General features: G+C 44.4%; 1 protein-coding gene and 2 long non-coding RNA genes across 9 annotated transcripts in view; 2 read left to right on the top strand and 1 right to left on the bottom strand.

Annotated features, from left to right (window-relative positions):
* Positions 1 to 1,033: 1,033 nt before the first annotated feature.
* GOLM2 (golgi membrane protein 2) lies at positions 1,034 to 20,947 on the bottom strand (the record flags this gene model as incomplete). 7 transcript variants are annotated; one of them, XR_014519057.1, is made up of 11 exons in its annotated part: positions 1,034 to 2,726; positions 3,701 to 3,759; positions 4,690 to 4,857; positions 8,408 to 8,566; positions 11,939 to 12,034; positions 13,057 to 13,137; positions 13,449 to 13,596; positions 14,330 to 14,420; positions 15,511 to 15,613; positions 16,923 to 16,977; positions 20,621 to 20,947. XR_014519057.1 is itself a non-coding variant. In XM_083475178.1 (10 exons), the coding sequence occupies 10 exons, from the start codon at positions 20,945 to 20,947 to the stop codon at positions 2,656 to 2,658; spliced, it is 1,299 nt and encodes a 432-aa protein (XP_083331304.1). In that variant the 3' UTR covers positions 1,034 to 2,655. The 7 variants fall into 7 exon arrangements, 4 of the variants coding, with proteins under 4 accessions (XP_083331304.1, XP_083331305.1, XP_083331306.1 ...); XR_014519058.1 differs by lacking the exon at positions 3,701 to 3,759 and having other exon boundaries at positions 1,034 to 1,862; positions 2,533 to 2,726; XR_014519059.1 differs by lacking the exons at positions 3,701 to 3,759; positions 4,690 to 4,857 and having other exon boundaries at positions 1,034 to 1,862; positions 2,533 to 2,726.
* LOC310693352 lies at positions 14,318 to 15,617 on the top strand. The gene is made up of 2 exons (XR_014519117.1): positions 14,318 to 14,448; positions 14,555 to 15,617. It is a non-coding gene; the product is annotated as an uncharacterized lncRNA (long non-coding RNA).
* LOC310693334 overlaps positions 16,974 to 25,960 on the top strand; it is a 187,053-nt gene continuing 178,066 nt past the window's right edge. Inside the window, exons 1-2 of the long non-coding RNA XR_014519096.1 lie at positions 16,974 to 17,972; positions 18,272 to 24,711. This is a non-coding gene — a long non-coding RNA (uncharacterized lncRNA). The remainder of the gene's footprint in view (positions 17,973 to 18,271; positions 24,712 to 25,960) is intronic.

Below are 25,960 nucleotides of genomic sequence, written 5' to 3'. Positions count from 1 at the left end.
TGCTGTTGTGCTACCCAGGACTGAACCATGGGTTTGACATAGAATGATGTTCAAAACTGGGCTTGGGGTTTCTCTTACTCCAGAAAAACCAATAGCCCAGGTTCAGAGATAATGCTAAACCAAACAATGGCTTATCCCCAGATAGCATGCCAATGGTAGCAGCAGATGGACCACAGTGCCTTTAGTCTCAATGCACTTGCACAAGTGTGCATTTTGCTGTATGATAATTTTCCTACACCTAAGCACTTTGCATAGTGAAATTCTTTGTGTGAAACAGCATTACTTGGGATTCATTGCAATCAAACTGAACCGCAGAACTGATGTTCTTTAAACATGAGACTACCAAATAATGTGTTAATTGGTATGGGTCTTAAAGCTGAAATCAATCTCTGTTCAGATACAGATTTCTGTCTGTATTCTGTCTGCCAGCCTCAATTCCCCCTTTTCAGGAACCAGCACACTTATACCAACCTTCCCAAACCTGGTGCTCTCCAGCTGTTCTGGACTACAACTTTCAGCCCCTGGCTGACTAGAGCTGATAGAAATTGAAATCCAAACCTTCTAGAGGTACCATTGTTCGGGAAGGCAGTCTGTTATGCCAAAAGGTCAGAAGAAGAAGAAGAAGAAGAGGAGGAGTTTGGATTTGATATCCCGCCTTTCACTCCCTTTAAGGAGTCTCAAAGTGGCTAACATTCTCCTTTTCGCTTCCTCCCCCACAACAAACACTCTGTGAGGTGAGTGGGGCTGAGAGACTTCAAAGAAGTGTGACTAGCCCAAGGTCACCCAGCAGCTGCATGTGGAGGAGCAGAGATGTGAACCCGGTTCCCCAGATTATGAGCCTACCGCTCTTAACTACTACACCACATTGGCTCTCACTACACCACAGAATCATGACTTATGCCTTGAGTGCATCATAAAAATTCATCCATGGACAGCTTGTGAGGCTGACCAGGTTCATAGAATGGAGGGCAGCACATCCCTGGAACGAACTGCCCTCCTTCACTGGATGTTGAAAGGACACAAAGACAAGCACTAAAACTGCATTAAGTTTTATTAGAACCTATTAAATTTTGGATTTCAACAGCAAAATCCTAATAAAATTACACCTAATTTAGGGCAGACACATTTTGGTCAATTCACAAAGTACAACACTGAAGACTTATGGAGAAAGAGGTGTTAGGAATGGTGGCAGGGAGAGGGGGAGAGAAACTACCTCTAAGGCAGGTTCAGCCTTGTAAGTTTTACAGCTTGAAAATAAAACTAAGACGAACAGTCACCACTCATGTGTCCAGGTTTGTGTGCTTGAGAAGTGCCCAAGCACAAACTTCCATATTTGTTGTCAGAAATAAACACTGTTCTAAGGGAAGTCTTAAACAGATCTCTCCTTTTTATTCAATGCAAATTGTTAATTAAATTACTGCAAATTAACTTTAACTTACCAAAGAGACCAATAACCTGAGTACAGCAGAAATCATGAAGTACAATCAACCCTGTCATAGGACCTAAATTCTTTATTCACAGTAGCCCTTGTTGATAACTAGGGTTAATAACTTGTTGCTCAGGATATAGATGGGCATAACCATTTCTGTGAACTTCAGAAAGTGCTTAAACATCAAAACAAACAAAAAAACAAAGTAAGACCTCTTACACAAAAACACAGTACAAAACTGCAAGAACATAGAACATGCCCAGCGTTTTGAGTAATCCATACTACAGCACTGAAGTTGAAACAAACTGAGCATGACTCCAATTCTGAAACACATCAGAGGTTCAGACAGGAATGAATGAAGAAACTGATGAGATTGCACTTTTAGCCACTCTCCATTACATTCGGCTATTATTGCATAAGATTGAAATCACTGCTGTAAAAACAAAGGCAAATAAAATATTTATAGCTTTTATGTGTTGGAAATACTGGTTGTAGGTTTTGCAGATTTAAACTCTGGTAATTATCCTATAAAATCACTACACTGTTGCTGCATTTTTACTATGGATAACTTTAGTCACTCTCCTAGAGTTAACAATATTGTCTCGTATAGAATTAATGTAGTATGTATCACACAGACCTTCCTTAGTTATAGTAAGGAAAGCTCTTTCATAAAACACAAACACATTTTCAGTCAACTTTCTCAAAATGAAATGTAGTGTCTAAAATGCAAGTCACAACAGTAAGAGAAATGAATAATTTGCTTGCATGGGTTAAATACATTGTGGTATCAAAGAGTGTCCCATCTGTACAGTTATTCCTGCAATGAAGTAATTCATATATAAGATACAAACTGTACAAAGTTCTCCAGTTTACAAAGTGGCTTAGTTTCAGAAACATGTTGACCTAAGTTATTTTGCAATGTTAGCTATTATTTCAAAGGTTACAGGTAAGGAACAGTCTTACTGCCCAGTCCAATAAAGAGCCAGGTGCACCCAACTTTGCGTAGTTTCAGGTTATTAAGCATCTCCTAAAAGAACAAACCATCTCTGGTTCTGTTCATTTGCGAAATAAGTACAACTATATACATATACACAGCATTTTACCTTTTCCTTCCACTGTTAACTTTTTGCTGTCATTCTTTTCAGTGTCTCTTACAGTAAATACTGAAAAATCGTTTGCGATTTTTTCCCTCTTGCAGAATCCCTCAGATAAAGGTAATTTGGAATTTAAAGTACATCGTTGAAGTGTGGTTTTCCGTAGTCTGCAAGATCCATTTGAAGCTCTCTCTCCTCATCATCTGGAATCAAAGGAGGCAAACCAACATTAAGTTTTTAAAGTGAGTTCTCTGAAACCCACAGGACCATGTGTTGAGAACAAACAATTCACTGCCTTTCCATATAAATTATGGGTGTGTGAAGTGTGCATATCCAGAATTTTTGTATGCAAGATGCTTTACTAAGAGAAACAATTACTTAACATCCTTTGTTCTAGAGGTCTGCATTTCTGTAAACTTTCTGCTTTGAACCACTGTTTTCCTTCCTATTTGCTCTTTCCCATCCCATCTGTATCATTTTATACACAACACAATCCCAAGGAGGATTCACAGGAGCTTGTGAGCAAACCAACCTGCAGGTTACCCACCCCTTTGGCTTAGTAGGATGAGTAAGTTATTTAGCTGTACTGATTCTGAACTGGTGTTCTCCATACCCCCCTAGGCTTTTACAGCATACTAAAATTAATTGAACAGTAGCTTTACCTTGAGACATCTTACACATGCACACCCAGTCTGAAACCCTGCTGCTAGGCACACAAAGGCAGAGTCCATCCAACCAGAAGTAACCCTCCCACAATCAACTGCTGTGGACGAATGCTGTTCATAGGTACAAGAGGCATAAAAAGAGCTGCAATATAATCTGCACACAAATATAGTGTTTTGAAGGATAGCACCTAGTTTGATTTAAACTTCATTATCACCCAATACTTACATGAGGGGATTCAGACGGGAATGTATTTAGAGACTACTAATATCATTTTCTCTTATGGTCTCCCAACAGATTAATCTCACATACAATTATGCTTACAATGTGACTGTTAAGTTAATAGAAGTTGTTCTGTCACTTAATGTGTGCTGGAACTACCAACTTCCCTGATAGGAAAAAAGCATATTTTTAAAGAAATGCCAGCAGCACTTCATTCCAAACTAAACAAAAACACCCTCTTAAAATTCTATGGTACTTGCAGGCAGGCCAATTTAAAAGAATTTCAACTGACCTAGAAGATTAGAACACCAGTGTCAAGAATGAAGCTTTGGAAAATGATAACATCTTATCCTGGGAAGATGCAAAATAAATTTGTATTTCACATTTCATAATTTAATGAGAGGATGTCTCCACAAGAGCCCTTGAAATGAATGGAAAAACTGCTGTATTCCGGGCAGGGCAGGGTAAAGAGAGAAAAGGGGTTTAGTTAACATGAATACCAGTTTGGGCCCTAATGTGATTTGGAAAACTGAACTGTGGAAGCTATTTCTTACTGATTTCTAGAGTCTTCTGCAGTACAAAAAAAAATTACTATGTGCTACTTTGTTCTTCAAGTTGGTAGAGGCAGTTTAGGGTTTGGAAGCGATGCCACACCACACACACAAGCAATGGAAGCAAACAGGTAAAAGAGGGTGATAGACCAAGGCATATGCCAAGTGCAAGATGAGAGCATGCATGAGAACACCTTAGGTATTGGAAGCAACAGAAATGCACCATGGAGGTCCACCAATTATGTATATTAGTAAGGCATAAGAACATTCCAGATAGCTATAGTTAATCACAACAGTGATGGCTACAGATTCAGCTTTGGGCCTATGCCAGATCCGCATGCTTTCCTAATAGCTAGACGCACAAATTAATTCCAGGACAGCCACCGTGTTAGTCCTTGGCTATAAGGAGGAAAATGCAGCAGCACCTTCAAGAATGGTTTTATCATGCCCTGCATAGACAAGAACCAGCTTCACCACAGTACCCTTGACTCCCTCTGGTACAAATTCAAGACTACTGGAAAAAACCGTATTTACTACCAATTAGAAATTGCTTCAAGTTCTAGAGTTATTTCACAAGCTGAACTGCTAGAAGATGACACAGTCAAAATTCAGCTGTCTATTCACAGCAGGACCTTTCTAAGCAGCTAAATAGTGGAACTCTACACCACTGCAGCATGGTTCTCAAGTGAGGGAATCACATGAATGGGATGGAGACAAGGCCCAAGCTCACCTTGGACGTCTTCTTCACCACCATCACCATCCTCTTCCTCATTGTAGGCCAGCTCAGCCTGCTTGTCTGCCTCATACTCACCCACGTTCCCATCATCCCCATTATAATCCGCCAGTTTAGAGCCATGTTGCGGATCAACAGGGGACTCATTCTCATCAAAGAACCGGCCTGTGAAGTAGGCAAAGGATTTATAGTCAGAGGCCAGGATGAAGGGGAGGGAGAGAGAAGGGGAGAGAAAAAAGCGGAGTAAAGAGAAGCAGGAAGGAATCTGAACTCAGAAAAGTGTTTAAAAGTGGTTGCAAATAATCCTTGCAGCACTATAAATTGAGAAAAATCCTTTTGTCTGGAACTTAAGAGCACTAAATTTTATGACCTTTCATTATAATCTCTAGCCCCTTAAAATCTCCAGTGTTTTATATCTAAGACACAAAACACTTGCCTCAAAAGAAGGGAACTGCCTTTTTGGAATAAGTGAGCAGCTTGTATTAATGAAACTTTACCAAAATATTTTGGTTGCTTTGACAAGATCTGAGCTTTATAATCGTTTGTATACTATAGCCTTTAATGTAACTATTTTCTAATCTGAATTTTTCAAAGCTTTAGAAACTTTTTTAAAAATGGAAAAGTTCTACACAGTGAAATATAGATTAAACCAAAGAAAAGAATACATCTCACACTATACGCATGAGCAAAAAGTAAGATTCAGTGTCATGCTAGTAGCAGAGGAAGAGTCAGCTCTGGGCAAAGGTCTGAGCCCAACACAAAGTTTATCTTTCAGCCATGTAGGATTCTGCAAAAGAAGGCTACTGACATTTCCAGAAGATGAAAACTTGCATAGGCCTTTGGTGTTTTCCAGTAACAATATTTACAAACTGAACACTTGAGCTAAACAGCTAAGATAAACACACACACACTTGAGTGTCGGAAATACGGACTACAGCAGAGAGTTGACAATAAGCTGCAAGCAAATAAAGTTCGCTTAAATCTTCCATATGAAATGAACAGTAAGTGGCAAGTAAAGAAGTCAACGATTGAGAGTTCTCCAGTTACAATGTCACGCTTCATCTGTTTTCTATATGTTGAAAAATTACAGCTAAGCACGACTGAAGCAAACAATTAGAAGCTTCATAAAATGAAAATAATTTACAACTTATTTCCGAAATGCCTGTCCAACGTTGCAGATCTGAAAAAAATGAAGGCTCAAGAGTTCATTTCCAGAGCCACAGCTAAACTATGAAGCAATTTTTAAAGTATTTTGAGAAATTTTAAATGCTTCCTTGTCAGATAATCTGCTCAGAGCCAGAAGTGCCATCAGGTGCACTGAGGAATTCATGCTCACATAAAACATGTTTGTACTTGGGGGTACAAAGTGGAGAATCTTTGGCCCACCAGGCCTCTGAATCTGGCCCAAGATTACAAAGTGCTAAGTTTGGATTGGAGAAGAGTGATCTCTTATCTCTACTCATAGCATTAAGCATCACAGTGCTAAGATCAGTGATAAGCACCTGCTTGCTCTTGGAAAGGCAGCAGGCAGAAGCTCATCTCTTATGTTAGAGTTGTGGGACTATAAACACTAGAGTTGGAGATGACCCTGTGGCTTGAACTCTGAATCACTGGGTGTCATTTGACATGACCCACCTGCCAAAATGACCGGCAGATGGAGGGAACAGAACAGATCAGGGTCTGGTCTTCAAAGTGGATCCGGTTCCTCAGCCCTGGCTTGGTCTATGGTAATATCCCTAGCATTTGTTGTGGTTATTTTTAAGTTCTCTCAAAAATTCTTCAATTACCATTCAGCCACACAGGAGAACTCTGAAGTTTCCATGTCTAAAAGTTAAAATCACTTTTTATTGTTACTGTTCTTAATAGTTAAATTGCTTAGAAATATTTTATAGGAAGCATTTAATAAATTGAAATCAATACAGTGGAAAGCTCCTGGAATCGCTTGAATTATTTGCATCTGTCTAAAGAGATTATAAGCCCAAGGCTGTTTTCAAACACAACAATCTTGCTAAGTTGCATAGGCGGGCATTACTTTGAGACCCTTACATAGCAATATAGTTTCACATTATATGTCACAGGGGTGTGGTTTGGGGGAGAATACCCATACCAAATATGGTGGGAGAAAACGGACAGCCATAACTAATCTTCAACAAATAGAATCTGAGCAACAAATACTATATATTGAAATACTATATAGTCAACTGGCCCAGGTACAGCAGTCAGGTGTAAACAGCTCCACTAGGTTGCTGAAACAGCTCCACTAGGTTTTAATTTATTTCCAGGACCATTTAAAAGTGCTGGTGATGATACTCTTGTGTGTCCCATTAACTATAACCGTACATTTGACTGTAGCCATACAGGACCTTCTTCATTACCTATGTACCTTCATGAGGGAGCCTACCTTGCACTATCTTCAATGGCTTTCTGCAGCATGGCAAAGATGAGTCAATTCAGTTTGTCATTTCAACTAAGCTGTGGGAGTTTGGGGCACCATTCCCCCTATTCTTGAAGTTTTATGGAACATTCTGGATCCTTATGTAAGCAAAATGGCACCATCCACATATAAGAGTGAGGGGAAACCCAAAGGCTTGTAGAAGGACAAAAAACATCACTGAAAAACCCTCAGGAAGGGAGGAAAAAATAGAAAGCCCTGGAGGCGGACATGACGCATGCCATGCGACAACATTTTTGTTGCAGATCCCACTTGTGACAGTAATTTTAAAACTGGCTAGTCTACTTGGTAATCTTTGTAATCTTTCACTCTGTTACAGAAGTGGTTCTGTAATATTGGCTCACGTTGTTTTCCAACTTGGGCTTTAAGGCAGGATACAGAAGTTTTAAAATAAATATGTTAAGGCAAACTGACCTGCTTCACTTAAAGCTACAGAAGATACTCATGATAAGTTCCACTTTTCTGCATCACAAGACCAGAGCTCAGCTATTTTTTAATTTCCAAGAGGTATATTAAAGCAAACCCTCAGTGATGCAAGCAATTCCTAACTTGAGGAAAAGAGGAAAAGAGTTAGACTATAGCTTGCATTGCATGGATTTATCAGTTTCTGGGCCATTCAAAATTGTTAAGCACTATGAAAAGAAAGGGATCCATGAGTTTATTAAACTGTTTAACAGTGCAGTCTTATACCCACCCAAAGAGAAGTATATGCTTCACTACCTGTAACAGGATTTGCACCCTAAGAAAGTCTGTTTCTAGGTTTAACACAATGAAATAATTGAAGTTAGATGTTGTCATAATATGGTGAAAATGAACCTTAAACCCTCAAGAAAAATTGCAAAAAAAGAGTAGGCAACACTTTTGGAACTAAACAACACTTTAAGCACACTAAGTTTCTATTTATAATAAGCCACAAGAATTCAAGGAAAGAAAGTTTGGAATCAAGCTTGATTCTGAAAGTTGTGCCTATCTAAAGCTGTTCATATTCACAGTGTCTCACAATGGAAATGTGACCTATTGTCTCTTTCTTTTCCATTGATCAAACACATCCTCAAAATTACCAGAGTGCTCAGACTGAGTGAAAGTGAGAATGGTAGTGAAGAGGGCACAGCTAAAGCTCCCCACCCCCACAAGATCTTGTGTTATTAACATTACCTGAATATTAACTCATCTAGAAAATCCACACTTTGGTTTTACTGTGTTTGCTTCAATTATGAGTGAGGGTCTGAATCAGAATTATGAGCAAGGGTCTGATTAACTTACTTTGCTTCATTCTTTGGAAGTCACTGATTCTGTCCTTTTTTAAATGTTCTTTTTCAGCTTTCTGATTATCTAGGACATGATCAGGAATCAAATGCTGAAGAGGATTTGGTGGGATCTGCTTTATGATGTCAGCATTTCCATCCTGGTTACTGTTTACACCTGGAAGTGCACAAAAACAATTAAAACACTTTGACTAATTGCACTGTTCAGGCACAAGGAAAAGCAGCTTATGAATTAAGTCCTTTTTGAAGGGCAAGGGATCCCCTGGTGTTTTTGTTTTTTTGTGTTTTTTAAACCTCATGACGGATTTTTCTCCAAACATTGCTGACACCTGTGCTTTCATTTTCTCAGTAGTCAAGGCAGAGAATGGGGAAGAAGGAGTGTCATCCACTATCAGCTATTGATACTTCTGTCACACTTCTTTTAAAAGCTTAAGAGGAATGCTGCAAATACATCATTGGAAGCATCAGGCTTTCTCTATGCCTGGACGTTACTTTCTTACCAAGTCTAGTGACCACTTGTGTCACTCAAACCACTTTGTCCATTCTTTAATTTAATGCATGGTGTGGGGACAGCAGTGGTTTCCAACCTATTTTTGGCCATGCCCCACCTAAGTATCTCTAAAATCCTGACACCCCCCACCCCCCGGTACATATAATTCTTATTATTCAAAAAGTGAACTCCTATTCAAGTGGAGGAAGCCTAAAAGGCCATTCACTGTTAATAACCCATTCTTGAATTGCCCCCCCTAAAAATCAAATTGCCCCCGCCCCACATTGGGAACAAACTGGATTAACTTCAGCCCTTTTACAAGTTAAATTAACCTTGTCAGTATTTGCTTCTCACTTCCACTCTCTGGTGATTATCGCCTCTCTGTTCCCTGGGATTGCTCACTTTACAAATACAGTGGTGCCTCGCAAGACGAAATTAATTCGTTCCGCAATTCTCTTCGTCTTGCGGTTTTTTCGTCTTGCGATGCACGGTTTCCCATAGGAATGCATTGAAAATCAATTAATGCGTTCCTAGGGAAACCACCTTCAGACCAGGTCCGGGGACAGTCTGTCCCCGGACCTCTTCTGAAGGCTGGGGGGGGGGGGGGACAAGGGCTTTTCTTCCCACCCCCAGCATTTTAAAAAACCCTGGGACAGCGGAGGACTTCTCCGCTGTGCGGGGCTATCTTAAAATGCTGGCGAGTGGCATTTTAAAATCGCTCCGGACAGCGGAGGACTTCTCCGCTGTCCGGGGCGATTTAAAAGCCCCTGGGAAGGCAGGCAGGGGGGACAAAGACTTTCGCCCCCTGCCCGCCTTCAGAAGGTGTTCCCGCCCCCCGCCCCACTTCGGAACAGCTTTCCGAAGTGGGGCGGATGGGGCAGGTGTCCCGCCCCCCCCCCGCCCCACTTCGGAACAGTTTTCCGAAGTGGGGCGGCGGGGCCAGGTGTTCCCGCCCCCCCTCCCCACTTCGGAACAGCTTTCCGAAGTGGGGCGGCGGGGCCAGGTGTCCCCGCCCCCCGCCCCACTTCGGAACAGCTTTCCGAAGTGGGGCGGCGGGGCCAGGTGTCCCCGCCCCCCCGCCCCACTTCGGAACAGCTTTCCGAAGTGGGGCGGCGGGGCCAGGTGTCCCCGCCCCCCGCCCCACTTCGGAACAGCTTTCCGAAGTGGGGCGGCGGGGGCGGGTGTCCCCGCCTGCCCGCCCCACTTCGGAACAGCTTTCCGAAGTGGGGCGGCGGGGGCGGGTGTTCCCGCCCCCCGCCCCACTTCGGAACAGCTTTCCGAAGTGGGGCGGCGGGGGCGGGTGTCCCCGCCCCCCGCCCCACTTCGGAACAGCTTTCCGAAGTGGGGCGGCGGGGGCGGGTGTCCCCGCCTGCCCGCCCCACTTCGGAACAGCTTTCCGAAGTGGGGCGGCGGGGCCAGGTGTTCCCCCGAGCGCTTCTAAAGGCGGGCGGCTGGGAGGGAATCCCTTGGCCCCCCGCTGGACTTCCCGAAGCTCTTTTGAAGTCCGGCGGGGGTCCAAGGGATTCCTTCCCAGCCGCCCACGTTTAAAAGCACTCCGGGGAAAGCAGCGCACTTCGCTGCTTTGCCCGGAATGCTTTTAAATGCGGGCGGCTGGGAGGGAATCCCTTGGCCCCCCGCTGGACTTCCCGAAGCTCTTTTGAAGTCCGGCGGGGGTCCAAGGGATTCCTTCCCAGCGGATCTCTCTGCCAGCAGCGGCAGCTCTGCCGCTGCTGGCGGAGACTTGCCGGCATCCCGAAGCCTGTGCGCAGCGCGCCCAGGCTTCGCGGATCTCTCTGCCAGCAGCGGCAGCTCTGCCGCTGCTGGCGGAGACTTGCCGGCATCCCGAAGCCTGTGCGCAGCGCGCCCAGGCTTCGCGGATCTCTCTGCCAGCAGCGGCAGCTCTGCCGCTGCTGGCGGAGACTTGCCGGCATCCCGAAGCCTGTGCGCAGCGCGCCCAGGCTTCGCGGATCTCTCTGCCAGCAGCGGCAGCTCTGCCGCTGCTGGCGGAGACTTGCCGGCATGCCGAAGCCTGTGCGCAGCGCGCCCAGACTTCGCGGATCTCTCTGCCAGCAGCGGCAGCTCTGCCGCTGCTGGCGGAGACTTGCCGGCATCCCGAAGCCTGCGCGCAGCGCGCCCAGGCTTCGCGGATCTCTCTGCCAGCAGCGGCAGCTCTGCCGCTGCTGGCGGAGACTTGCCGGCATGCCGAAGCCTGCGCGCAGGGCGCCCAGGCTTCGCGGATCTCTCCTGCCTTCAAAAGCCGTCCGGGATAGCAGGAAGCGCTTCCCTGCTATCCCGGACTGCTTTTAAAATGCTGGCCCTGGGGAGCAAAGCCTTTTGGCCCCCGCCAGCCTTCCTGGACCTCTTCTGAAGGCCGGAGGGGGGGAAAGGCTTTGCTCCCCACCGCTAGCATTTAAAAGAGGTCCCCGGAGATTTCCCTATGGGCTTTCGTCTTGCGAAGCAAGCCCATAGGGGAATTCGTCTTGCGAGGCAAATCGCGGACGAAAAAACCTTTCGTCTAGCGAGTTTTTTGTCTTGCGAGGCATTCGTCTTGCGGGGCACTACTGTAAAAGCTGCCCACATGTACACCTTCACGCCTCTAATTCCTAAATAATGTCTGCTTTGTAATGTCTTTGCTAAACCTGAGAAACAGAGAAGGAAGGTGGTAGTTTTAAACACTCCTAAAGAAGTTTTAGATCACATTCACCTTGGCTCTGCATAAAGACTAAAGGAGAGGCCAGACTGAGAACAACTTTTTTCTCTTAAGACCATTTATTTCAACAAGTCTGCTGTACGTATAACTTAAAGGTAAAGGGACCCCTGACCATTAGGTCCAGTCGCAGATGACTCTGGGGTTGCGGTGCTCATCTCGCTTTATTGGCCGAGGGAGCCGGCGGTCCTCCCCGTTGACTCTTAGCAGGCTGGGGAAGAACTGGTGACCTTATTCCACCATAAGAGAGTGAGGGATAACCTGCTTTAGAATGCCCTTCACTGAAGGAGAATATTTACTCCTGTTTTAAAGATACACCAGGGACTTCTTACCTTGAGCCAGGTTTGGAGCATGGGGCTTTTCTGTTGGAAGATTTCCATTGGGTTGAGGTTCATTCTGAGAAGCTGAAACAAGTGGCTTCTTCAAAGCTAAACAAACAAAACCACACTATGACTCACTGATCTACTAATACCAATGGCACATCCTAAGGCAACCACTGAGCGCACTGTTCAAAAAGAGAACTGATATGTTTTGTTGGAAGCCGCCCAGAGTGGCTGGGTAAACCCAGCCACATGGGCGGGGTATAAATAATAAAATTGTTGTTGTTGTTATATGTTCTGCAAAGGGCTGATGTCTGACAAGTGAACCAAGATTGGTACAAATGCAGTTGTTGGCAGAAGCTCTTCTCTATTTTCAAGATAAGCCATACAGAAGCAGGGGCTTTCCTGCAAGGGCCAGAATCCAGTATACTATAACAAAAGTTTGCGTTCTCACCAGTTTGCTAGCGTTCATATGCCGAGAAGAGTTAAGTGCAATTTTGCGGGGTTGCAAAAAAAGAAGACGAAAGCTCCCCCTCCCTATTTATACTTCTTATTGATGAGCAAGAATCAGTGGCAAGTAATTCTGCCAGTTTATACTAAGAATCAAGACAACAGGGAATCCAGAGACTCTGGCGCAGCATCTGTCTTTTTATTTCACATCTGATAACTGCTTTAGCCAATAGCACTTCACCCCTCTTCAGGCAAGTCCTCTTGTAAACTACCTTGGTCATCTTTGGCAACAAACTGAAATCTGACACTAGCTAGCCCTTTCTCTGGAGTTGAAATCAGTAACCCATCTAAAAAAAACCAAACTGCTGAGGAAGGAAATGCTTATTTCAGAATTATTAAAAATAATAGATTTTAGATTACTTAGAAATAGTAGTAGTAGTACAGTGGTACCTTGGATTAAGAACTTAATTCGTTCTGGAGGTCTGTTCTTAACCTGAAGCACCACCTTAGCTAATGGGGCCTCCTGCTGCTGCTGCGCTGCCAGAGCACAATTTCTGTTCTCATCCCGAAGCAAAGTTCTTAACCCGAGGTACTATTTCTGGGTTAGCGGAGTCTGTAACCTGAAGCATATGTAACCCAAGGTACCATGGTAGTAGTAAAATATATATAGCTTTGCTAACCAGTAAGTGTATCTTCAGCTTTAGCAGCATCGTTCTCTTCTATCCCAGGCATGCCTGCATCATCTCCTGGTTTTATTTTCTCTGTCAAGACAAGAAGAAATTTCTCTCCTTACTGTTGCTTACTTTTAAGTTCTAAGTGGATTCAGAATTGTTACAGGGACTGGACTAGAGGTAGTAGATCATAGTTTCGGAACAAAAAGCAATACATCTCCCTCAGTGAGCTAGCTGCAAAGGCAGGCAACTCTCCAAGACTTCATTGCTGGCCAATGGTAAAAATGACACCAGATCTGTGCCTCAAGACTGAGGAGTTCCTAGCCAGCCAGGTACTCTGCATTCTCCCAAGACACTTAAGAGGTACATAGCGATATGACCCACAATTGCACTAGACAGACCTTTGCCATCTGAGATATTGTTGATGGAAGGTGTTTCATTCCTAATTACATTCTTTTCATCCAATTGTTGCATTGTCTTCAATACTGTTGGATTATTGCTCAGGTTGCTCTCAATATCCTTACTGGACTGGCTTCTGTGTGCAGCCTGCTGCAAAAATGTAAAGAACCAACTATGAAACACAGTTGTTGACATTTGAATTAGACATCCTGTGTGCCTGTCACTCCATTAGGATGATTCAGTCTGTTGTCAATGGAAATTCACTTCTACTTCTATCTCAACCAAGTTTTGTTCTTTTCTCATAACAAAGTCTAACATCAAATTTATGGATAGAACTGATCTACGCCAGATGGGCAGCATATAAATAATAAATTTTGTTATTATCATGATTGTTATCATCATCATTATCATCATGGCAACAGGGGTGCTGGCAACCCATCCTAGAATCATGCAGCGAGCAGTGAAGGGTAGGATACAAAGCAATCTATCCATTCCCAAGTGGAGCGAAAGCTGGTTAGATCAGGCATAGGCAAACTCGGCCCTACAACTCCCATGATCCCTAGCTAACATGTCAGGGATGATGGGAACTGTAGCACCAAAACATCTGGAGGGCTGAGGGCCTATGCCTGGGCTAGAGCCTGACCCTTCTCTTAATGAGTAAGTAGAGAGGAAATTACCAAAGGAAAATGGTATTTCAAACCATTCTCAAGTGTCCATAAAAAATGATAGGAACATATGAAGATACCTTCTTGGACATTCCCAACACTACCTGGAGATGCTGGGGATTAAACCTGGGACCTCCTGCATCCAAGGAAGATGCTCTCTCTACCCCTCAACTATGGCCCTTCACAGACTTAAACAACTGAGCATTTAGATGATGTACCTTTTGGTCTTGTGTAACTTGGTCCTCTAACTTTCTCATATTTTCTTCATGCTGCATCCTCAGTTCTTTGATCTGATGTCCACACTGAAAACTGGCAGAACAGATAATGTACAACACAGGTAACAAATTTTATAACTTTTCCCCAAGATTGACACATGTTTTATATGCTCTCCGCCGAAGTACTATTTGTTTCTGGAACAAAACAGTATCTCTTTTCCTTGCAAGGCACTGAATGTATGAATCCAGTCTTTCGGTCCATCTAGCATAGCAAAAGTCATCAACACCAGCTGGTAGTGTTTCTCTAAAGTCTGAGGCAAGAGGGATATTTCCCAAGATCAAAGAATTCTGGAGTTGATGACAGAAGTCCACATATCCTTTTAAGTGAAGATACCAGGGACTGAAGCTCATATATTCTACATACAAAGCAGATGCTCTACCACAATATTATGGATGTTCTTTGCAAAGGAAAGAGTTGCAGCCTCTACTAAGACTTAAGTTCTAAATTAAGGTGACTCTCCTTATGGACACATGAACGACAATAAAATTGCTAGCACATTTGCAAAGTTAAGCAGGGACTGGTATGGTTTCAAGATTCCTGCATTGCAGGGGGTTGAACTAGATGACCCTTGGGGGGTCCTTTCCAGCTATGATTCTATGAATAAGTGCCACAAGAATTGAAATCTCCTGTCAGACCTTTCCCTATCATTGTGTTTGCTTATTCCTTGCCTGAGTCAGGAGATGGAACATGGAATTGGCTCTCCCTCCATTCCACATAACATAGCAAACTGTGAAGCACCCTCCACTGTGTTGACTGATGGTGCTGTAGGATAATCAATACATTTTTGGTGCAGAGATTGCCATCCCTCAGGAATTCTACCTTGGATACCTTGATTAACGGGTTTTGAGCACCATTTCTTTTGCTTCTTTTAGCAAGCAAGTCAAAATCATGAAGTTTCACTAGTCTCCTTTTCAGTGAGGGCAGAAAGGGCACTACCCTACCACAGCTGTCCTAAAATATGCTTTTCTTCTAACTCCTTCTGCATATAGGACGCTGATGTCAAAAGCAGGACTCCACTTTGATCTGAAAGTTCATGGCACAGCTAAGCTGGAAACACTCTGCAGAACTCTGTATTATTAGAGTACATTGGCATCAGTTCAGATTTATATAGTACTATGCTCACCTTTCATACTCCAACCTTTTCAGAAGTTGTGTATTGTTGTTCCTATATTCATGAAGCTGGTCCTCTTGACGAATAAATTCTTGACGCAACTCTGCAAGTTGTTCTAAGGCAAAGCGTAAAAGTCAAGATGGTTAGAAAAATAATGCCTTCATAACTTAAATGCAACTTTCCCCCACAAGTTGGGAAATTGTTACTTTTCCACTGCTAAAATAGAATATTCTGTATACGCTAATGTCTTGGACAAGTGATACGAAACCTAAAATATGTTTAGGAACCTCATTACAAAATAGAAGAAAGCTTGTGTGTGTGTGAAAGAGGTGTTACTTTTCTTTCTGGAGTCTCCGCGGCATAATACGGTCTCAGTGATGCCACATTCGATTTTTAGTATGTAATGCTTGTATTTTAGTAAAGCAGACTCTTACATCTTGCAAACTATAATGTTAGAGCCCAAGGAGCCACAGCACTTACTTATTGACATCCTGCCCATCATTCAAACTCAGAGGAGTGTACATATTTCTTTCCCCCTCCCCCTTTATCTTCACAACACTTTAATGTAGATTAGGGTCCAAGATCACCCAATCAACTTCATGGATGTATGGGGATTTAACATGGGTCTGCATGTGCATCTATCTTTGTAAAGCATTGCCATTTACTCTCCAGCACCCTTTATATATGAACAAATATCAGTGTTGGAAAGGGTATGACATAATGTTATTTATTTCACATGACTTCCATTCTGTGAGAACATGACTTTGTAACTTCACCTGACAAAGCCGTGTAAGAAGATTACCAGCGGTAATGAACCATATTAGAGACCATACTACAGTGGTGTGTTGTTGCATAAACAAAGCAATTCTTTGACTTATAGCAATGTAAGATCTCCACCAGAGGACTTTAAATTATTTTAATGTTATAGCACTTGGCTGTACAACAGATAGAAATCACTGCCTATGCTATAACTTCAACTCTCCCTTTAAAAACCAAAACACTGCTGCATATCGAAGGTCTGAGACATTTGAGGGCACATTTGCAGAATTTGTAACAAAACAGAACTCATGCTCTCATCTTTGAGGCAGGAACCAGAAAAGGGATAATGGCAAGCGAGGCAATGGCCCTTCTGTGCCAGATAAACAAACACAGCATGATATTTTTTAAAGAAAGGCTCTAGCTCATGTCAAGAGGAAGAGTATTAGGAAAACTTGACAGTTGCAAAGTTTTAAGCTATGCTTACCAATACAAGTAAAATAAACCTGCTAAATTAGATCTCTAGGGCACCAGAAACTTTTCCAATTCTCAATTCTCCAAATAATCTACATCACCAGTTGCTACTTTGCTACCAGTATTTCTTTATACTGCTCTCAGAATTAGTAGGTTTAACTGCTGCATGCTTCTCCTTTCTTTTGACTCCTTACCCTTTAAGCGATGTATGTCTGCCATTTGGTATGATATGTTGTTCTGAAGCTTAATCTGAAAAGGAGGAAATATATATTGTGCAAATTAGTGGTCATATTATGACTATACAGTTAATATCAAAATGATCATGGTAAACAAGACTTTGATGAAACACTGAGCTTATTAAATAGCCTAAAGTTTCAACAAAGGCTTCCCAAAATCTATTTTCTTTTTCATTCAAGATATTGCACACAATCCATTTACACTTCAAGACAACAAGAAGCAACATTTTTTACTTTGACCCCAGTAGCCATTCAAATTCGGGGGGGGGAATGATTGTTTTAAAAATACCACTTCAATGTTTCCTTAGAATGCAGATTAATCAATGATTTTTTTTTATTCATTTATATTCTGCCCCACTTTCACAGATCTCTGGGAAGGTAACAATAATATTGCATAAAACCAAACATCAACAACAACAACAAATCGTAGAAACAGCAGTTGAAATATTTGCCAATGTGAGTGGCTCTATTGCACTGAAGGCTGCATTTTCAACCAAGCATCTAAAAGGCGGCAGTGAAGGTATCAACCAAATTCTGGGGCGTCCCTTCCTACAGATACCACAACAGAAAAGGACCACCCCACATCCCAGTGAAGTGCACAGAACCTAGTGGTGGGATGCTAAGGAGCCCCTGCCCCAACTAATCTCCCATGCAAGGACAGAGACTCCCTCAAGATTTTAAGTCCCAAGGCATATCAGGGTTTTATACATCATCTGAAAAACCTTGGATTTGACTTGTAAATATACCGGCAGCCCCTGCAGAAAGTTCCTTAAGAACCCGAGTAACAACCACTCTGGCTGGTGGACCCAACTCAAACAATGGAAAACTATATTTTGCACAAGCTGCAGTTCCCAAGTACTATAGTATTCAAAGGTAGCTCCACATACTGTAATGACTACTGCATTACAGTAGTCCAGACAAGAAGTTATCAGAACACAGATCATTGTGGCTAAACTAACTCTGTCCAGGAACAGCAAAAGATGAGCAAAGCCACTGCACAATACAGTGGTACCTCACAAGACGAATGCCTCACAAGACGAAAAACGCGCAAGACGAAAGAGTTTTCCGTTTTTTGAGTCGTTCCGCAAGACGAATTACCCTATGGGCTTGCTTTGCAAGACGAAATGTCTTGCGAGTTCTTGCAAGTTTGTTTCCTTTTTCTTAAAGCCGCTAAGCCCTTAATAGCCGCTAAGCCGTTCATAGCTGCTAAGCCGCTAATAGCCGTGCTTCGCAAGACGAAAAAACCGCAAGACGAAGAGACTTGCGGAACGGATTAATTTCGTCTTGCGAGGCACCACTGTACTGAGAATACTTTTGTCTCCAGTAAGAGATATGGATCCAGAGGTACCCCTTAAGAATCTGTACCTACTTCTTCAAGGGAATTGAACCCCACCAAGAATAGGTTGTTCTCCTAATTCAGAATGGTCCAATGTGTGGCACAAGAGCCATCCCTCAGCAATATTTTATGCCCGACAACTGTTTTCATGCTGCCTTCCCAAAGCCCAGGCAGAGGCGCTGGGCTTTGGAAAGGAGGTGTGAAGGCTCTGGCAGGTTCCTAGAGTCCTCCCACCTTCTTCTCAAATCCTTGTGAGAACTTTCCCAACTTTGGGAAGGCAATGTGAGGGATGCGGGGGGCATCAGATTTTGGGCATGCACCCTACCCCACCCGCACAGTGTGCGGCCAGCAGGTTCCATGTTGAAGTACTCTTGCAGCCCACTTGGTATGAAAAGTTAGACTTCCCTATGCTAATTCATGAACTCAGAAACCACCAAGCCACAGCATCCTCATCTTATCCAAAGTCACCTTTAATTTATTCTCCCTCATCCAGCCTATTACAGTGGCCAGACATTGGTTGAGAATCTGCATGGCTAGTAGCATTGTGGGCAGAATGGAACCCTGAGGGACTCCACAGATCAACTGCCATGGGGTCCAACAGAAGTCTCCCAAGGCTACCTTCTGCTCCTGAAGAGAGGAGAGGAACCACTGCACTCCCAACCCAAAGAGCCAGTCCTCTGTGCTCAACAGTTTCAAAAGGTGCTGCATATCCAAGAGGATCACAGAGTCACACTTCTTCTGTCACTCTTGCAGGAAGTCACACATCATTCTGGACCCAAAAAGGTCATGATAATCAGCCTCCCCACCTAGAGTGCCTGCACATTAGTTGCTATGCCAATATGATTTAACAAGCATTACCTTACATCAGGGATGTCCAACTACCAAGAGACTGAGATCTACTCACAGTATTAAAAAAAACCTGACAATGATCTACCCATTATCATTGAGGGATGGACCAGAGTTGTTGAGCTTTTTTTGGGGGGGGGTGAGATCGACCTGGGGGGTGGCGATCAACCTGGGACACCCTGTGATCTACCAATAGATCGTGATCTTCCTGTTGGACATGCCTGCCTTACATTAATTAGGCTGCAATGTTAATCCCAGGACTACTACTTCTGACTTTCGATACCATTTGTACCTGGAGGTCAGATATTAATGTACTACCCAGGCATTCACATTTGGAATATGGCCTTGGTTGAGAAAGCATTTTGCTACCACATAATTATTCCTGTGTGATCACACAATGAAAGTGTTGGCAGCTGGAACAATGAAGTCGCACATCCTGGGAATAGGGAATAATCTATGAAAACCAAGGCTTTAGACAAATTGGCTCCTTACTCCCAGCCACGATTTACTCCTCCATAAAAAGAACATTTTTTTGCAGGACTGCCTGTACATCTCAGCCTTCAAAATTCTGTTACATGAAAAGTTATGGGTATCTGGAATGCCACATTTATCATTGCAAACTAATTCTGTAAATGTTAATGCATTTTGCAAACCTTCCTTTGAAAACCTAGAATCTGAGAATCTCTTAAAACATTAAAAGATTAATGTAAGCACCATCTTTTCTCTCTCCCTTGATGGGTGCCATGTCCTCTCAAGAGTGTTTTCTTGTGTAAATACAGCTAATGGGACTCCAGTCTTAAGAGATTCAACACAACAAAACAACTAGCTGTCAGACTTCTGTGATATAAACAAACATTTGTAGGCTACAGTTGCCTTCATGAGATGCATTCAGCAGTCTGACCAAGTGGGCTTAAATGTGTTACGTCTTTAAAATACCATAATATACCTCCTAAATAATGGGGGATGGGTGAAGAGAGAAGGTCCCAAACCATTATGTAAAAAAGAAAGGAATGCCCACAAGCAGAAGGAAGTAAACTTGTCACAACAACAACAAAGCAACTTCCTTGATTTCACTCCCCCTCCCTCTCTCTCCCAAAACAAAGCTCATTTTGCTTAAAAGCACACCGATACATACCCCTTCTCTTCTGAAATAAGATGAGGAGGGGAATCTATCTAGGAACAGAAAGCAAAGCTGAAAACTAAAAACATGCCTCATAAACAGTGGAGAAAAGGGAGCGGCAGAGGGAGAGATGGGGGTGGTTTTTTATATAGGCAAAAGGTACCAGCATATCAAAAGGCTTCATGGGAGTAGTTCGGAAAGGGAAAGCTAGAAGGTCAGTGATTGATAACAGCTGCCCTTGCTCTCACAAAAGGCAGCTGGTGACCAGTTAGTTTCGGACATGCTGTTTGGAATATACAGTACTAGACAGCATAAAATAGACACAAGCAACCATCATATGCAATGACACCTCACCCTGCTCTCTTCACACTTCCTTATCTGGCCTTCCCTGGCTTGCAGTTGGTTGCTCAGCTGGCTGTGCTCAGCTTCCTTCTGCTCCAGCTGTTTCTTGTGCAGCTCCCCCTGGAGCAAGAGCTCAGAGTTCCTCTTCTCCAAGCGCCCCCTGGCAACATCACTGCGCTTGGCCTGGCCCTGCAACTCTGCCACCTCCTCCTGCAGGACTGTTTGGCGGGATGAGGTAGTCCAGTAATTGAAGGCAAGGACGGCAATGACTAGCAGCAAGGCAACAAAGAGGAACGAAGGGAGACGGCCCCCCCTCCGGTTGGCCCCAAACCCCACCATGGGGGAGGCTGGGGAGGGGGGCGCTTCAGCTTCTCACTGCACCTACCTGGAAAGAAAGTACCCAAGTCAGCACAAGTAGAGAAAGACAACAAAAACCCCACTGACTTTTCAGAAACAAAATATAAGAAATAGGAATACACAGAATCATTGACTGGGATGTGTTCAGCTCCCATTGCATGTATATAAATAGAAACAAGTTTGTTTTTATCTTAAGGAGTACTGAGAAATAATCTAAAGCATTTATTTAACATAGGAGAGAAGGCAACTAATTTAACATAGGAGAGAAGGCAACTACCTCCTAATTTCCAAAACCAGCTCTTAATAAAATAGAAGGATGATTTTGAAATTTGACTTTTTTTAGTCAGCACATAGGTTACTGTAGTGGCTTGCCAGTGCAGAGAGGGGACTGCCTAGCTTGTCCTTTCTTCTGTATGCCAGGGTTATGGGAGCAGGTTAAAATAAAGTTTAGACTGATGCAGTGGTGGCCAAACTCGGCCCTCCAGATGTTTTGGGACTACAACTCCCATCCCTAGATAACAGATGGTCAGGGATGATGGGAACTGTAGTTCCAAAACATGTGGAGGGCCGAGTTTGGCAACCACTGGACTAGAGAAAGCCAAATCCAAGTCAATAAAAGCAACGTAGAAACCGTCACAGAAACCAAAAGTGAGGCCAGACGATGGACCCTCTCCCACTTTTCAGGGCAGGAGGGGAAGAGGGGGAAAGCCGTACAGCACCCAGGTCCTAGCTCAGTCTAAATCATGCTCTGCATCTGCAAAGCCGAACACTGCGCCCACCTTTGGTGCGGGAAGATAGGTAGGGGAGGGGATCGTAGAGGGGAGGGGGCTGGTTCAGCGCTGCGTGCAATAGCTTCCCCCGAATTGTCTCCGTTGCTGTGCTGGCCGCATCTCTCCCCGCCTCCCCTCTACATTTTAACCCCTCCCCAGTTGAGTCCTCTTGGCCGCGGGTGGGGGAGGTGCTATTAGCCAACGGCGCCCACCCCCCACCGCACCCCGTTTTCCCAGCTCCCAGGCCCGCCGTGCAAAGAACAGCAGCTGCAGCAGCTGCCCAGGCTTCTCTCGCTCGGGCCGCCTCTGCAGGAGCGCGAGAGAGGCCGAGCGAGGAGCCCCGCGAGGTCGCGTCCCCGCCGGGAGGGGAGAAGGAGGGGCTGATGCGGGAGGAAGAGGCCCATCCCACTACCCGGGGGTGGGGGTGGCGGGAGGCGCCGCTCTACCTCCTCTGCTCCCCCGGCCACCGCGCCACGCGCGCCTCCGCCTCTCCTGGCCTTTTCCCCCCTCGCCTTCCAACCGTCTTCGCCTTCCGATGCAGCGGCGCCGCCGCCGCCACTTCCGTATTCGCGTTCCTGTCGCCGTGGAGCCGCTTCTCGCGAGAACGGCCGAAGCAGCGCAGGTTCCCCCTCCTCCTTCCCCGTTCCCGCTCCAGGTCTCGCGAGGCTTCCGTCTTGCCCGACGGAGAGAGCGAGAGCCGTCCCTGAGGAGATGAAGCGGCAGAGTGGCCGGGCGCGGATAGGAAAATGATCCGGCCTCGGCTTTGCCGGGTGGGATTCGGCTGCTGGCGGGAGGCCTCTCAGGCAAGGGGCGGCCGAGGAAGGGCGCCCTTCACACCAGACGCGCCGCCGCCTCAATGAGGTGCCCACACGGGTAGGGGAGGCCCCAGTGGTTAAGCCCGGTCTGCATTGGTGCTGCCGCCTGTTCGTCCGGCGGCCCAGAGTACCGCCGCGGCGGAGCCCCGAGGCCTGTCTGGAAGCGGGTTCCCACAGAGCCGCGAGGTGGGGGACGGGGAACCGGCGGCGGCGGCGGGACTTGGGTTCAACCTCCCTTCGGCAAACCCATTTTGATATTGGGACGCAGTCCTTCTGGGTTGCTTTGAGTTTCTTAATTGACCGGGGAAGAGTCAGTTGATGGGTGCGGGGCGGGGGAATGAAGGGCTGTGTGGACGAGTCCGGAGCTACAGAGGAGCCTCGCTGCTGATAATGGGGCAAAGAGAGGTGGCGGTAGTCGGTGGCACTGCAGTCCCCGGTTCAGAAATGGAGCTGCCGTCCCTATCCAGATGCGCCAGGTGCCTGCCTGCCAGCCAGTTACTTAAAAAGGAGGAGAGATGTCCTAGTTTAAAACTAGGGCATGAAAAGACCAGAATTTCAAAAATAAAAATCCTCAGTCGCTTGCCTTTTCTCTTGCGTTGCGCACTCATTGCTGGTGCTTTTTTAAAATAACAAAAAAAAAAATATTAAAGATTTTCCTCGTTTACAAAAGCACATGCATTGTCTCTTTCTTCAGGTTGTGTTTTCTACAGATCAGATTTGCCCTGAGATATTGGTGTTTGTTATATGCAGCATAGGGTTGGGAAGAAAAGAGGGGGCAAAAGAGAGGAAGGGGCGCTAAAGTTTATTTTCTTTTACTTAGTGTATGCATGGGGTTTTTGTGTCAACTCTTACTTGGGTAGGTTCTCTTTCTATACGTTTCCTTGGTGGTGAGACAGGTTGGGGTGGCCTTGGATGTGGTTGATTTTCTTTCTTTGGCTGCAGTTAGATTTGTTTGTGTGAATGTGAGGGGGTTGTTGAGTTAAGTTAACCATATTGAATTGTTCTAGTTACAAGTAGGTAGCCGTGTTGGTCTGCTGTAGTTGAAATAAAATAAAAAAATTGCTTCCAGTAGCACCTTAGAGACCAACTAAGTTTGTTATTGGTATGTGAAGAAGTGTGCATGCACACGAAAGCTCATACCAATAACAAACTTAGTTGGTCTCTAAGGTGCTACTGAAAGGAATTTTCATATTGAATTGTGTGATGTCGGTGGGTTCATGTTGTCTTGTTGGGCTGTGTATGTGATAAAGGGGAACCATACCGGAGTGAAGACTTCCTCTTCTATTTGTCCCCATATCAGTTACAGTCTATTGGTTAGCTTTTCTAGTAATCCTGTTTCCCATACTACTTGATACCAGTGTTCCATGTTTATTCCTGACAGGTCCCTCCAGTGTCTGGCTATGATGTTTCTGGATGCTGAGAGTAGGTGGATTATGAGCTCTTTATAGTGTGTTCAGTAGGGCCAGTTCTGGGCTGACTTCTAGTACCTGCTTAGTTATTCTGCTTATTTCATGTACGATTGCTGTCCAGAAGAGTTGGGTTTGGGGGCATTCCCACCAGATGTGGAGGTATGTGCCTATGGAGGTGCAGCCTCTCCAGCATTTTGGTGAGGTTCCTGGACATAGCAGCACCAGTTTACGTGGTGTTAGGTACCAAGCGAGTTCCTTTCTTTTTGCTGATATGGATTTAAAGGGAGTTACTGGTGCTTGTTTTTAAAACCTTTTCAGGCTTGCCTGAAAAGATGTATATAAATACCTTACATAAAAATCTAAAACCATTTTTGCCTAAAGATGTCAGTGTACAGCTGTGCACTCACAGTCATTTGTGCTGAAGCCAGTGGCACATAAAACATGGGATTTCTTTGGCTGTTGAAACCTGATTAATCATAGGTGGCATTGTGAATACATTTCCTCTTTCCCAGGAATGGCTATAGATCAGCAGTAGAACCTCTACTTTCCATGCAATGCTCCAGATTCAGTCTCTGGGTAGGACTGGAAATGTCTCCTGCCTGAAATCCTGGAGAGTTGCTGCCAGTCAGAGTAGATGAGGTAGATCAGGGGTAGGCAACCTAAGGCCCGGGGGGCGGATGCGGTCCAATCGCCTTCTCAATCCGGCTCGCGGACGGTCCGGGAATCAGTGTGTTTTTACATGAGTAGAATGTGTGCTTTTATTTAAAATACACCTCTGGGATATTTGAGGGGCCTGCCTGGTGTTTTTACATACCGTATTTTTCGCTCTATAAGACGCACAGACCATAAGACACACCTTGTTTTTGGAGGAGGAAAACAAGAAAAAAATAATATTATGAATCTCAGAAGCCAGAATTGCTGTTCTGGCTTCTGGGATAGCTGCGCTGCCTGTGTTCGCTCCATAAGACACACATACATTTCCGCTTACTTTTTGGGAGGGAAAAAGTGAGTCTTATAGAGCAAAAAATACGGTAAGTAGAATGTGTGCTTTTATTTAGAATGCCTCTCTGGGTTATTTCTGGGGCATAGGAATTTGTTCATATTTTTTTCCAATATATAGTCTGAGGGATGGTGGACCAGTCCGTGGCTGAAAAAGTTTGCTGAACCCTGAGGTAGATGGACCACTGGTCTGACTTTGCAAAAGTCAGCTCCCTGGGTCCCTATCTTATTTCACATTTCGAAAACACCATTGTTGAAGGCTTGCTCTGTGTTTGTCTCCATGTGGCTTGGGCACCATCTGCTGGGCAAGGAAAGGGAGTGAGGAAGCTGGCCCCATGTAATGCCATCCTTGATGACAGCTTCAACTACTCTGAAGTGAATCTTTATATGGATCTAGGAATAACGGATTATGGGCAGGGACACTGTTAAACTAATGCCCAAATGACTTCAGTTTCCAGTTGGCAACACTTCCTGGACATGATAAACATAAAAGGTCTGTACAGTGCTGTGGCATGTCTTTAACTTTGCCAGAAGTTCCTGGCTCTGCTTAAATACCTTCAGCAAAGGAGAGCCCACACTACCTGAGGCAAACAGCTTGTATCATTAGGGACTGTCTCCTCATGTTTTCCCCAAATCAGCTTCCTTGCAATTTCCACCTTTTAGTCCTGCCTTCTGGACAAAAGAAAAAAAGTGTTCATGATCGAGTCTCCACCCCAATGTTGTTTAAAGCAATTAAAATGTTTGTCCTAAAGTCTGCTTAGTCATTTCCATTTGACTTTTGTCAAAAAATCGTGGCAGTGTGTGCTAAATTATGTAGATGTTTGTGTGTAGCTTTGATTGGATGCCTTCTAATTTTGACAAGTACTAAACCAATGTACCCCATTTTCTTCTTCAAGCTATTCATCCTTCTTGATTTTGTGCCTCCCCCTCTTCTATCAGCAGTCTATTACTATTAATTTATTTATATCCCACCTTTTCCCCATATCAGGACTCAAGAAGACT

This window comes from Podarcis liolepis (genome assembly GCF_965112155.1).
Source record: "Podarcis liolepis genome assembly, chromosome: 14".
Taxonomy (NCBI): domain Eukaryota; kingdom Metazoa; phylum Chordata; class Lepidosauria; order Squamata; family Lacertidae; genus Podarcis; species Podarcis liolepis.
Note: the sequence above shows the minus strand (reverse complement) of the source record. Positions and strands in the feature narration are given on the sequence as shown.